Genomic DNA, 14,045 nt, shown 5'->3' on the forward strand with positions numbered 1-14,045 from the left:
GACTGAGGCTCCAAGAACTGGAAGCACTTGAAAGAGGAACAGCTCCAAACTGCCCTTTCCCATAGTTCATGTCACACCTTCAAGTGGTTCATCCGTTCTGTTAAACAGATTTTCTGTGTTTTTTCACCTCCATCCAGAAAGTTCTCTTGCTGCCACCAGAGTCTGAGCTACCTGGAAGCTACCTGATAGGAGAGTTAGGACGTGAGGGTAGGGATGTTTGTGCTGAAATCCCAGGTCCCAATCCCTAAGGTCCATCCCTGAACTGCAGAGGAACCTCTACTAGAGAGGCACCCAGGAGAGCTTTAAAAGGCTTGGCAGGGACTCTGAAATCAGACCCGGCCAGCATGTGTTCCTGAATATCAGCAGAGACACTATATTTACCCTGAAAGCCCTTTAGTGCACTGACAGCTATAAATAGCCATTAGGGCCCAAGCAAGTGGCCTTAACGCATGGCTTTCCTTCCAAAAATGCAGGCACATTTTAATTAAATTCGTAATTAACCTCTGGGAGGGCAGGTCCCTGGATTCCATCTGCTTCTGAAAACACTGTGAGTAATTCCCTCTTCATTACCATTTGGGGATTAGCACGCAGCCAGGAGCTCTGGAAGCAGCACTCAGGGGGTTTGCACAGAGCCTGGCTCCTGCAGAGGAGGCTCCGGGCTCAGGGCTTGAATGTGCAGCCTCGGGCCTCCTCTGCCTCGGGTTCCGAGTCCCTTTGTCAAGCGAGTTCCTTTTCCCCATTTTTCCCAGAACAAGATGGGGGTCACCGCCGTGCTCATGCTGCCCCTGCTGCTCTTAGGAATCAGTGGTCTCCTCTTCATCTACCAGGAGGTGTCCCGGCTGTGGTCCCAGTCAGTCGTGCAGAACAAGGTGGTGGTCATCACCGACGCCATCTCAGGACTGGGCAAGGGTAAGCAAGTTTTGGGCTTCCCCGATGGCTCAGTGGTAAAGAATCTGCCTGCCAACGCAGGAGACTCTGGTTTGATCCCTGGGTCAGGAAAACCCCCCAGAGAAGGGAATGGCAACCCGCTCCAGTACTCTTGCCTGGAGAATCCCATGGACAGAGGCACCTGGTGGGCTGCAGTCTATGGGGTCACAGACTCGGACACAACTGAGCACACACAAATGAGCTTCACAGCCTCTTGTGCCCACTTCTGCCCTGAAGGATGAGAGGCCATAGTGTGGGGTGTGGGTGTGCCCTCTGGGCAGGAGGGCATGGGTCAAGGCTGAGTTCTCTCCCAGCATATGTTAATCAGCCAGTGTCTTCTCTCTTGGCGGCTAAAGCTTGCTTGCCTGAGAAATGAGGGGATTGGAATATCTAGGGTTGCAAATGCACAGCCTATAGCCCAAAAGCAGTCTACAGAAGTGATTTGCTTTGCCTTCAGGGAGTTTCTAGAAATTTTGAAGTTCAAAGCCCTCAGCTGGGGCAGTGAACTGGTGATGAGGCCAGACCTGTGAGCTGGGTTCAGTTCTTGGCTCCACCAATTACTAACTGGTTTTGCATTGCTCCGCCTTGGATTTCTCATCTGAAAGCAAGGATGCTAATACTCTGTGCCTCGTAATGCGGTTGTGATGACTAAATGAATAAAGAAATGGAAAGCCCTTAGGGACAGTGCCTGGCACTGTCGTGGGCACCTCTCAAATGTTAGCAGTGGCGATAATAATGAACAAATCATGCAGAGAACGCAAACGCCAGCGTGCCACACACCCCATAATCCCTGTTGTCTTACGATTGGCCTGATTCAGCCACATCACTTCCCAGTTCTGAAGGCATTTAGAAGTAACTTGAGAAGCTGGGAGTGGGGGTGTGACCTTCAGTAAACTCTTATGGTGGCTTTAACATGCTGCCGACCGCAGTGATTCTGGGTTCAAAGTGCTCCATTTCTCAGGTCCCAGGCAAAAAAAAATAGTGAGGGGCATTGAGCGGATGAGGTCAGTTACACATAGCCCACAGCACACACACAGTCCCACAGAACCTGACCGAACCCAGTGGGTAGCACTGGAGAGCAGCAAGGGGGCCAGAGCCAAGCTGTCTCCTAGGGAAACCAGACAGACAGAGATGTCAGGACTTCTAACTTTTGCCCCAAACCCACATAATTCAGCCAAGTCAGGAATAAAGTCACCTTGTACCCACTGTGTCTGCAGCAAGAATGATCTTCAAAATACTTAACCACTGCACTTCAACTGCTTCAGAGAACACAAACCTTGCCTGTGTTTCATCACCTCTAAGACACATTGTTTTCTTCCTTTAACCATTCCTGAAATTGAGCTGGTGGTGGTGGTTTAGTCGCTAAATGGTGTCCGACTCTTGTGACCCCATGAACTGTAGCCCACCAGGCTCTTCTGTCCATGGGATTCTCCCAGCAAGAATATTGGAGTGGTTTGCCAGAAATTGAGCTAACTGTCTCTTAATCAACAGTCTCTTACGATGGCCCTGGGCCATCTTTGTGTATTTTAATATCGCTGAAATCAAAAAGTCTCTTTCAGACTAAAGGCCTCTGGTCTGTGAAACACGACCTCCAGGGCTGCCCACACCCAGCGCAGCTGCCGCTGCCACTGAGAATTACAGCCCAAACTTGGGGAGACTAGCCATTCTCCCTTTGAATGGTTTCCTTTAGTGAATTCTCTTATTATAAAAACCACATATATTTAAAAGGATCTTTCAAGAAAAAAGAACCGAGGGACTTCCCTGGTGGCCCAGTGGCTAAAACCCTGTAGGTTCTGTTTCTAGGGAACCCAACATAACAAACCGCTGCGTAGGATGACTGTGAGAATAAAATAAGCTAATATGTGTAAACCTCTTTCAATAGCCACTCAAGCAAGTAAACTGTCAAAGTCTGTTAGCTTTTATTGTTTGGTTTGTTGGCTGTGCTGGGTCTTCCTTGCTGCGCATGGGCTTTCTCTAGTTGCAGCAAACGGGGCTACTTTTCGGTATGTGGGCTTCTCATTGCAGGGCTTCTCTTGTTGCAAAGCACAGGCTCTAGGGCATGCGGGCTTCAGTAGCTGCAGCACGTGGGCTCAGTAATTGTGGTGCATGGGCTTTAGTTGCTCCACTGACTGTGGGACATTCCTGGACCAGGGATCAAACCTGTGTCCCCTGCAGTGGCTGGTGGATTCTTATCCATTGCTCCACCAGGGAAGTCCAGCTTTTATTGTTCTTAAATATCAACGTTATTGCCACATAAAAATATTTGTATTTACCAATCACTGCCCAGTTGAGAACATTGAGCAAGCAAGAAATTCATCTAGAATAAAATGAACTACACAGAAGACAACTTCACTTTTTTTTTTTTTTAAATAAAAAGAACCCTAGCTGGGGCATCAACCCACAATGAAAATGTAGAGGAAACTAGTGACATTTGATCTGGAAAAAAAAAAAAAAAAAAAAAGCAACTGTCTCCAATATCCTCAGACTGAGATATACTTAACACTGTGCTTCTGGGGGTCTTATTGGACAGAGTCATCTTTCTCTCCAGTTTAAGAAAGAATATACCAGGATTTCCCTGGTGGTTCAGTGGTTAAGACTCCACTCTCCCAATGCAGGGGGCACAGGTTCAATCCCTGGTGAGGAAACTAAGATCCTGTATGCCACACAGCCTGGCCAAAAAGAAAGAAAGAGTGTCCCGAAAATCAGAACTGCTCAATGGAGGAGGGGCTATTCACACCCCCGTGAGCTGCCTTTCACAGAAGGCAGCCATGCTGAGGCTAGAAACAGGAAGAAAGTCCAGAGGAGGTTGAACGCAGTGCCCTCTAAAGGAACTCATAGCTCTAAGCCTTCTGAATTCTTTGAATCCTCGAATTTGTAACCACCCCACCCCCCATCTGCAGTTTTATCCACTCAGTGCATCCTGTCCTCCTCCCTTCTTCCCCACAGAGTGTGCTCGGGTGTTCCATACCGGCGGAGCCAGGCTGGTGCTGTGTGGAAAGAACTGGGAGAGGCTTCAGAGTCTATACGATGCTCTGATCAGTGTGGCTGATCCCAGCAAGGTAAGGCCTTCGGGCAGCCAGCATGGGCAACCCCTGGGCACCCTTAGTCTTCATGCTTGTCACAGAGCAGCTCTGCCTGAAATCTGGTGATAGCTCTGGGGAAATGTAATCTTGACACAGCCGACTTGGGGGTTGATTCATTTTGAACCCTCACCACGCCAAAAATTTCTTCTCTAGCCTCTGAGCCCCACCCCATTCTATTTAAGTCAGACTCAGAGGACCCAGAAGATACAGTATGTCATAGACACAGCTCTGTTTATAAATTCTTATGGCTGACTTTTAAAATAATACTTCAAATAATATCTCCTTCAAAGAGGGACTTCCCTGGTGGCCCAGTGATTAGGACTCAGTGCTGTCACTGCAGGGGGCCATGTTCAATCTCTGGTCGGGAAACTAAGATTCCTCAAGCCATGATGTGCAGCCCCAAGTGTTTTATTTCCGTCCCCGTCCATGAAGTTATATAGGAGGTAAACACATTTCAATGAAGCTGGGGTTTTCAAGGCATTTCTGGATCACTGTTTAAGAAATTGCTTTCAGAGTTCTCTTTAGGATTTGTTTTCTTTTTTTTTTGCCAATCTACATGGCATGTGGAAGTACCCAACCAAGGACTGGAAACAGAGTCTTAACCACTGGACCACCAGGGAAATGTCAAGAATTTTTTTTTAATTAATCTTTGCCCTTGATGTTGAATTGGATTTTGGATAAAGCCAAAAATAATTCAGAACTAAGTCTGGTATTTGAGGAGATGAAGCAAAAGGATAACACCAAAACCCCAAAGCATGTTTCCTGGGATTTTATCAGGTATTGGTCGTGAAGTAGTAAAAAGGAGGTTCTGAGGTCAACTGTGTGGGAAATACTGAGTTAGAGAAAGCTTCTCTGACTGATTTCTTTACTGCAGGACTTTTCAGAACCTTTGTTATGTAAATATGCATTGTGTTATCTCCAAGAAGAATGTATAGTAGTCTATATTTCCCAAATATATTGAACCAGAGAACATGCTTTTTTAAGGGCATATCTCAGGACTCATATTTGTGAAACACCAGGATTGTATCTGCCATGTGGAATTATCAATTTTTCCATCTGTACCCCTTCTAAATCATGAAAATCTTGATGACAGCATGTTTAGGCTGTTTTGCACCTATACAGACGGTGTTCCAAAAAATTTATATCGAGTATATCATTTTGGCCAAAAAACAAATGTGGCTACAAAGTACTGGGCAGATTCTCTTGTGGCTTGGAAGCCAGTCTGAAAGCCATTTCCAAAGAGGAGCTCAGAAATGTTATTAAAAAATGACATCAGAGAATTTATGCACAGCCTCCATTTAGATTTCTCAGTTCTGGCCCCTTGACCAGAAGATCAAACTTTGTAGTGCATGTTAACATGTTGGGAATGTTACTGTTGCCTTGGTCCCCAAGGATGCATTTTCTCCATCAGTTTACCTTCTCCCAGTTATCTGTTTCATTTAATCATCTGTTTGTAGTCATTCCACAAGCTCTGAGTTTCAAAAGGGGCAACTCTTAGATGGAAGGGCCCCAAGGTCTGTGAGGATATTCCCACACGTGCCTTGACTTTCTCGTTGGTCCAGCAGACATTCACCCCAAAGCTGGTCCTCTTGGATCTCTCAGACATCAGCTGTGTCCAGGATGTGGCCAAAGAGGTCCTGGATTGCTACGGCTGCGTGGATATCCTCATCAACAATGCCAGCGTGAAGGTGAAGGGACCTGCCCATAAGATTTCTCTGGAGCTCGACAAAAAGATCATGGATGCCAATTACTTTGGACCCATCATATTGACCAAAGGTCTCGTGAGTTTGACCTTCCCATGGATTCCTGGGTCACTGGGCTGTTCAAGAGGTCTCTGTTATGCCCCCAGATAGTCATCCACTTCTGGATGGAGCCTCTAGCCCTCTTCAGAAAAATCCCTGCTTGTTTGGTGAAAGCTTTCAGCTTTTGACTATAAATGTTGATGAAAGAAAAGGGTTGTGAAAGTCTCTTAGTGGTATATTCCTGCCTGCCTCCTCTGTTCAGTCCCCTTCCCAAACCCTGCCCTTTACTTCCCTTTTCTTACTCACATCCATGGCTCCCCTCCAATCCCATTCCACGTCTCTGGACCATTGTCTTCAACCCCTGCAAACCTTCTATTATATCCACCTTGTGGTTGATCTGCTCCTAATAATGACAGTTGGTCCAGTGTTGAAATTCTGTCCTCAGTCATGAAGAAAAGAGTTTATCCCAAACTACAAAAGACCCAGAATACCGTCAATTCCTTTTCAGAAACAGGAAAGTGTTAGTCGCTCAGTTGTGGCCAACTCTTTGTGACCTCATGGACTGTAGCCCACCAGGCTCCTCTGTCCATGGGATTTCTCAGGCAAGAGTACTGGAATAGGTAGCCATTTCCTTCTCCAGAGGATCTTCTGGACCCAGGGATCGAACCTGCATCTCCTGCATTACAGGCGGATTCTTTACCATCTGAGCCACTAGGGTAAAATTATGGTCCCTTTGTGGAGATTCTAACAACCAAGTTCAAATGCAGGTCTGAAGCTAGGGTGGGGGTTGTGGAATAGCTAGAGATGACACGGAATAGAACCAAGAGTTAAAGCCCTTCCCCCACCCTAAATAAGGTTTACCAAAGCGGAATCACAAAAGGAAGAATATAAGGATATACATTTAGGGAGCAGGGTACACTGGCAAAGCTGAGAGAGCAGGGTCTTTGAGCTGCCTTCTGTACAGCAAGAATCTCCTCGAAAATGGGATTCTGAGAACTGAGACAGATGAAGGCCAAGCAGCATTGGGAGCAGAAAGATGACTCCCAGAGCTTCCAGAGATGAGAGTGCCCCAGAGACCACGGTTTCCTCGGCCCAGTCGCTGTGGACACACCCAGCAGGCCAGCCAACGTGCGTCCTCCCCTCAACCCCTGAGAGCTCCGGTTCCCTGGCAACAAAGTGAGGCATGCTAAGTTGAGTCTTGATTTTTTGCCATCTCCTGATTCCACCTGTGCTATCATTGCTCTATAGCTTTTTCTAAATTCCCTCACTTGTCAATTAATTCTACTTAAGAGGAACTTTTTTTTTCACCATAAATTAAAAGTTCCTTTCCTCTCCGTAAATGGAAGAAAACCTGAAATCAAAACAAAGTCTTAAGTTTTCCCAAGACACAGGGCTGAGGTCTTTCCTCTTTTTCTTGTTCTTTTTCTAAAGATTAGCACATGCAAGAGAGGTTTTAAAGACCCGCCTGAACCAACTTTCCTACTGGAGGAATAGGAGAATTGGAGAGGGAGCTACCTTTCTCACTACTAAAATCAGTGTCACTTCAAGGACATGGATGGGTCATTTAAAATCACCCAGGGTTGGGGACTTCCCTGAAGGTCCAGTGGTTAAAACTTCACCTTCCAATGTAAGAGGTGTGAGTTGGATTCCTGGTAGGGGAGCTAAGATCTCACATGCCTAGTGGCCAAAAAACCAAAACAAAACAGAAACAATACTGTAACAAATTCAATAACAATTTAAAAAATGGTTCCCATTTAAAAAAAATAAGCTTTAAAAAATACAATAAAATCACCCAGGGTTAGGTCTAGTGGTTAGGACTTCGAACTTCAACTGCAGGGGGCCTGGGAATTAAGATCCTGCATGACACAAAAATAATAATAAAATAAAATAACCCAGCAATTCACCAGTCAAGCCCAGCCCACTCCTAGGCAACACTGGATAAATGGTGGCTGGGATCCAGCCCACCTGTGTCCCACTGTAATCTAGTTAGCAGGGAGGCAAAGGAGCCTGTGGGAGAAGGCAATGGCAACCCACTCCAGTACTCTTGCCTGGAAAATCCCATGGGAGGAGCTTCGTAGGCTGCAGTCCTTGGGGTCGCTGAGAGTCGGACATGACTGAGAGGCTTCACTTTCACTTTTCACTTGCATGCATTGGAGAAGGAAATGGCAACCCACTCCAGTGTTCCTGCCTGGAGAATCCCAGAGACCGGGGAACCTGGTGGGCTGCCGTCTGTGGGGTCGCACAGAGTTGGACATGACTGAAGTGATTTAGCAGCAGCAAAGGGGCCCGTGTGATGAGGGGTCTGGGGAAGGGGTCTGCCGGCTGCTGCCTGACTCCATCTCAGGTTTGTAACCGTGAGTCTTCATCCTGCACTTTCCAGCCCTGCTCCCTGACATGATCTCCCGGAGGACCGGACAAATCGTGTTAGTGAACAACATCCAGGGGAAGCTTGGAATCCCCTTCCGCACAGCCTGTAAGTTGCTAAGACAAGTTTCATCTCAGGTTATGTGTCTTATAAGACAAGAGATGTGGTGTCTAGGACGAAGCATATGGTTCCTGGGGGGAGAGGGTCCAGAGATGAAAGCATCCGTTGGCTTTTCTTCCATCCCCTCAGCTCCTATTTTTGAGCGCCTACAGCACACAGGTGACTGAGAGATAAAGATAAGTCCTTCCCTCGGACCCCAGAAGCTCATCTTGTTCTATGCTCACAGCAGTTATATCTGTTACTTATACACCTCACCATATCCTCACTCTAGAAGCCAGGCATCTGAGCCCTGGCACCTGCATTCTTAACCCTGACGGCCTCAGGACCCTGAGAAATCAGTCTTACGTGGGGTATCAGGCTTCCGAGAAAGGATATGGGAATTCACACCCATGTCAGGCATTTTACATACATTTTCTCACTTGGCAAGAGTGATACTATCCTTAAATGATTAATTAATTACCTCTATTTTATGATTTATTTTTACCTGAAGTGGTGTAATATTAATCTTTTTTAAAAAATTATTTAATATTGGAGTATGAAGAAGGCAATGGCACCCCACTCCAGTACTCTTGCTTAGAAAATCCCATAGATGGAGGAGCCTGTTAGGCTGCAATCAATGGGGTCGCTAAGAGTCGGACACGACTGAGCAACTTCACTTTCACTTTTCCCTTTCATGCATGGGAGAAGGAAATGGCAGCCCACTCCAGTGTTCTTGCCTGGAGAATCCCAGGGACGGGGAAGCCTTGTGGGCTGCCATCTGTGGGGTCGCACAGAGTCGGACACGACTGAAGTGACTTAACATAGCATAGCATGGTTGATTCTGGGACTCCTAGATGGCATTACTGGTAAAGAACCCACTTGCCAATGCAGGAGATGTTAGAGACATGGGTTTGATCCAGGGTTGGGAAGATCCCCTGGATGAGGGCGTAGCAACCCACTCCAGTATTCTGGCCTGGAGAATCCCCATGGACAGAGGAGCCTGGTGGGCTACAGTCCACAGGGATGCAAAGAGTCAGACACGACTAAAGCGACTTAGCACGCATGGCTGATTTACAATGTTGTGCTAGTTTCACATGTATAGCAAAGTGACTCAATTATACATACACATACATTCATTCTTTCTCAGATTCTTTTCCTATAATGGTTATTACGGAATATTGAGTAGAGTTCCCTGTGCTATACAATAGGTCCTTATTATCTCTTTTATATATAGTAGTGTGTATACGTCAATCCCAAACTCCTGATTTATCCTTTCCCTCCCTCCTTTCCCCTTTGGTCATCATAAACTTGTTTTCAAAGTCTGTGAGTCTGTTTCTGTTTTGTAAATAAGTTGATTTGTATCATTTTTTTTAGATTCCACATATAAGTGGGATCATATGATATTTGGGAATACCAGACCACCTGACCTGCCTCTTGAGAAATCTGTATGCAGGTCAGGAAGCAACAGTTAGAACTGGACATGGAACAACAGACTGGTTTCAAACAGGAAAGGGAGTACATCAAGGCTGTATAGTGTCACCCTGCTTATTTAACATCATGAGAAACGCTGGGCTGGATGAAGCACAAGCTGGAATCAAGATTGCCAGGAGAAATATCATTAACTTCAGACATGCAGATGACACCACCTTTATGGCAGAAAGTGAAGAAAAACTAAAAAGCCTCTTGAGGAAAGTGAAAGAGGAAAGTGAAAATGTTGGCTTAAAGCTCAACATTCAGAAAACTAAGATCATGGCATCTGGTCCCATCACTTCATGGGAAATAGATGGGGAAACAGTGGAAACAGTGACAGACTTTGTTTTGGGGGGCTCCAAAATCACTGCAGATGGTGACTGAAGCCATGAAATTAAAAGACGCTTACTCCTTGGAAGAAAAGTTATGACCAACCTACACAGCATATTAAAAAGCAGAGACATTACTTTGCCAACAAAGGTCTGTCTAATCAAGGCTATGGTTTTTCCAGTAGTCATGTATGGATGTGAGAGTTGGACTATAAAGAAAGCTGAGCACCAAAGAATTGCTGCTTTTGAACTGTGGTGTTGGAGAAGACTCTTGAGAGTCCCTCGGACTGCAAGGAGATCCAACCAGTCCATCCTAAAGGAAATCAGTCCTGAATATCCATTGGAAGGACTGATGTTGAAGCTGAAACTGCAATACTGTGGCCACCTGATACAAAGAACCAACTCATCTGAAAAGACCCTGATGCTGGAAAAGATTGAAAGGGGGAGGAGAAGGGGACGACAGAGGATGAGAGGTTGGATGGCATCACCGACTCAATGGACATGAGTTTGAGTAGGATCCAGGAGTTGGTGATGGACAGGGAGGCCCGGCATGCTGCAGTCCATGGGGTCACAAAGAGTTGGACACGACTGAGCGGCTGAACTGAACTGATTTGTCTCTGACTTATTTCACTTAGTATGATAATCTCTAGATCCATCTATGTTGTTGTCAACGGCATGATTTTATTCTTTTCATGGCTGAGTAAGATTCCAGTATGGGGCATCCCAGGTGGCTCAGTGGTCAAGAATCTGCCTGCCAAATGCAGGAGACGTGAGTTCGATCCTTGGGAAGGTGACCTAGGACCTAGAGAAGGAAATGGCAATCGGCTCAAGTATTCTTGCCTGGTAAACTCCATGGACAAAAGGACCTGATGGGCTACAGTCCATAGGGTCGCAAAGAGCCGGCCAGGCCTGAGTCGCTGAGTATGCACACACAATATTCCAGTGTATATATGTACCACATTCTCTTTATCCATTTATCTGTTGATGGGCATTTCGATTGCTTCCATACCTTGCCTATTATAAATTGGGCTGCAACTGGACATTTTAAAGATGAGAAAACTGAATCTCTGAAGGTAAAAACTGGCCACTTGCCCAAAGTCACACAGTGGAATAGTAGCTAAAGTGGACTGGGTCCCATCTCTGCATCTGTTCACTGCTTCACAAAGGCTCTCTGTCCGCATCTACGAAGTGAGGGGCAAGGCTGGGGACTTTGCAGCCTCACCCAGCAGAGCCTGTAGGGATGTGTGTCTCCAACCCCCTCCCGGGAGGCACAGAGGGATCCGCACCCACTGCCCGGCTGGTTTCTCTTCCAGATGCCGCCTCCAAGCATGCAGCACTCGGCTTCTTCGACTGCCTTCGGGCAGAAGTGGAGGAATATGACGTGGTCGTCAGCACCGTGAGTCCCACCTTCATCCGCTCCTACCACGTTGATCCAGGCCAAGGAAACTGGGAGGCCTCCATATGGAAATGTGAGCTTTCAGAGCACAGCTGGAGGGAACGGAGCTGGGGAGGGCTTGTGGAGGAGCGGGGTACGCCCAGGGTGGTGGGGGGTGGGGTTGGGGTACCGTGAGGGGAGGGTGTTCCTGAAGCGTGAGACTGGGGAGATGGGGTGTCTGCACCCCGCTGGCAGCGGGGAGGGACCCCAAAACTTCAGTTCCAAAGCACCAGGTAGAGGGTTCAGTTCAGTTCAGTTCAGTTCAGTCGCTCAGTCGTGTCCGACTCTTCGAGACCCCATGAATCGCAGCACGCCAGGCCTCCCTGTCCATCACCAACTCCTGGACTTCACTCAGACTCACGTCCATCGAGTCAGTGATGCCATCCGGCCATCTCATCCTCTGTCGTCCCCTTCTCCTCCTGCCCCCAATCCCTCCCAGCATCAGAGTCTTTTCCAATGAGTCAACTCTTCGCATGAGGTGGCCAAAGTACTGGAGTTTCAGCTTCAGCATCATTCCCTCCAAAGAAATCCCAGGACTGATCTCCTTCAGAATGGACTGGTTGGATCTCCTTGCAGTCCAAGGGACTCTCAAGAGTCTTCTCCAATACCACAGTTCAAAAGCATCAATTCTTCAGCGCTCAGCTTTCTTCACAGTCCAACTCTCACATCCATACATGACCACTGGAAAAACCATAGCCTTGACTAGACAGACCTTTCTTGGCAAAGTAATGTCTCTGCTTTTGAATATGCTATCTAGGGAACCCTCCCTAACTTGAAGCCAGCAGACCAAGGCCAGGCTAGGCTCCATCACTCACAGGCTGTGTGACCTTGGTCCCAGGACTGCCCATCTCTGGGCCTCAGTTTCCCATGCTAAACAGCCAGGATTTGGTTTTGGAGAAACTTCTGCTCCACTTCAGAGAAGGCAATGGCGACCCACTCCAGTACTCTTGCCTGGAAAATCCCATGGACGGAGGAGCCTGGTAGGCTGCAGTCCGTGGGGTGGCAAACAGTCAGACACGACTGAGCGACTTCACTTTCACTTTTCACTTTCATGCATTGGAGAAGGAAACGGCAACCCACTCCAGTGTTCTTGCCTGGAGAATCCCAGGGATGGGGGAGCCTGGTGGGCCGCCATCTATGGGGTCACACAGAGTCGGACACGACTGAAGCGACTTAGCAGCAGCAGCGGCGCCCCTTCCCTAGGTGGCAGCACAGAGGAGAAGCTCAGAGTGTGGCCCAGAGTGACTATTCTGAAACTCACCTCTGTCTCATATTAAGTATTGGAACAGCAGCAACTCCCTTCCCCTGTTTCCCCTTTGGAAAATGAGAGATGATGGTACATACCGACCTGGTAGAGTCCTAGAAAGGAAAGTTCCAGCTCACAGAGTTTGGAACAGCAACTAGCACATCCTGAGTGCTCTGTAAGTGCACCTGTGATCTCTATTCTAGAATGCTCTATACAGAGCAGCTACCTCACAAGGCTCAGTAGTAAAGAACCCACCTGCCAATGCAGGTGGGTTCAATTTCTGGGTGGGGAAGATCCCCTGTAGAAGGAAATGGCAACCCACTCCTGGGAAATCCCATGGCTATACGAGTCTGTCAAGCCACCCATGAGGTCGCAAAAAAGTCGGATGCCACTTAGTGATTGAACAACAACAAAGACGTGGGCAACCGGTTCCAGGAGGCACTGGACAAGCACAGCCTGGCAACAATCATGAACAGCAGCCCCTTCATATGTCTGACACCTTCTTACCTTCTAAGCTCTTTCTCATCCCTTCCACCACTCATAACTACCCTGGGATGTCAAAGGGCCAGAAACTGCACCCACTTTACAGATGCGGAAGCTGAGGCACGGCGGGTAAAGTGCCTGCTCATAGCGCATGGCCAGCGGCCCGCAGGTGCAGGGTTGGCCCTGAGGCTGGGACCCCTGCACCGCACACCCGTCCCCACCTTGGGGGGCGGGGCTCTGACCACCTCCCCCTTCCGGAGCCTATGAACCACGCCCCTTCCTCGGGGGGCTTTTCAGTCTTTTTCAGGAAGCTGACCTACGGGACACACCCTGTGGACGTGGCGGAGGAGGTGATGCGCACGGTGAGACGCAAGAAGCAAGAGGTCTGCCTCGCCAACCCCATCCCCAAGGCCGCTGTGTACATCCGCACCTTGTTCCCCGAGCTCTTTTTCGCCGTGGTGGCCTGTGGGGTGAAGGAGAAACTCAGCGTCCCGGAGGAGGGTTAACTGCCGGGCTTCAAACAGGTCTCCTCGAGGGGAATAAAGGTTTTGCTGGTAGGTGGTGGGTCCTTCCATCTTCTCAACACGGGGGTGGGGGTGGGGAGGGAACAGTTCCCCCAGCTGCACTCCACGTGGGAGATACGCACCATCACAGTTAGGGTGGCCCTCAGTCACTCCGGGCCTCTGCGACATACCCGGGACAGATTTCCAGAAGCTTCTCGACTCTATAAGGTGACAATCCAGCAGAAAAACAGGACCCATGATGGGCTCGACACCCACAAACACACACACGCCATCAGCCTGCCCAGGCACACAGAAAACCACCTCCATTTTACCTAAATGTGATCTGTCCAGTCAGCCCCCAAC

General features: G+C 48.1%; 1 protein-coding gene across 2 annotated transcripts; it reads left to right on the top strand.

Moving 5' to 3' along the window:
- Window positions 1-438: 438 nt before the first annotated feature.
- On the top strand, window positions 439-13,736 carry DHRS7C (dehydrogenase/reductase 7C). Of its 2 annotated transcripts, none has more exons than XM_086358950.1 (7): window positions 439-547; window positions 750-909; window positions 3,874-3,986; window positions 5,573-5,786; window positions 8,133-8,225; window positions 11,329-11,484; window positions 13,477-13,736. In XM_086358950.1, the coding sequence occupies exons 2-7, from the start codon at window positions 756-758 to the stop codon at window positions 13,683-13,685; spliced, it is 939 nt and encodes a 312-aa protein (XP_086215076.1). In that variant the 5' UTR covers window positions 439-547; window positions 750-755; the 3' UTR covers window positions 13,686-13,736. The 2 variants fall into 2 exon arrangements, with proteins under 2 accessions (XP_086215076.1, XP_086215077.1); XM_086358951.1 differs by having other exon boundaries at window positions 5,576-5,786.
- Window positions 13,737-14,045: the final 309 nt, after the last annotated feature.

Source organism: Bos grunniens, chromosome 19 (genome assembly GCF_055505025.1).
Source record: "Bos grunniens cultivar Pamir isolate PY7600 chromosome 19, Bosgru_T2T1.0, whole genome shotgun sequence".
Classification (NCBI taxonomy): Eukaryota; Metazoa; Chordata; class Mammalia; order Artiodactyla; family Bovidae; genus Bos; species Bos grunniens.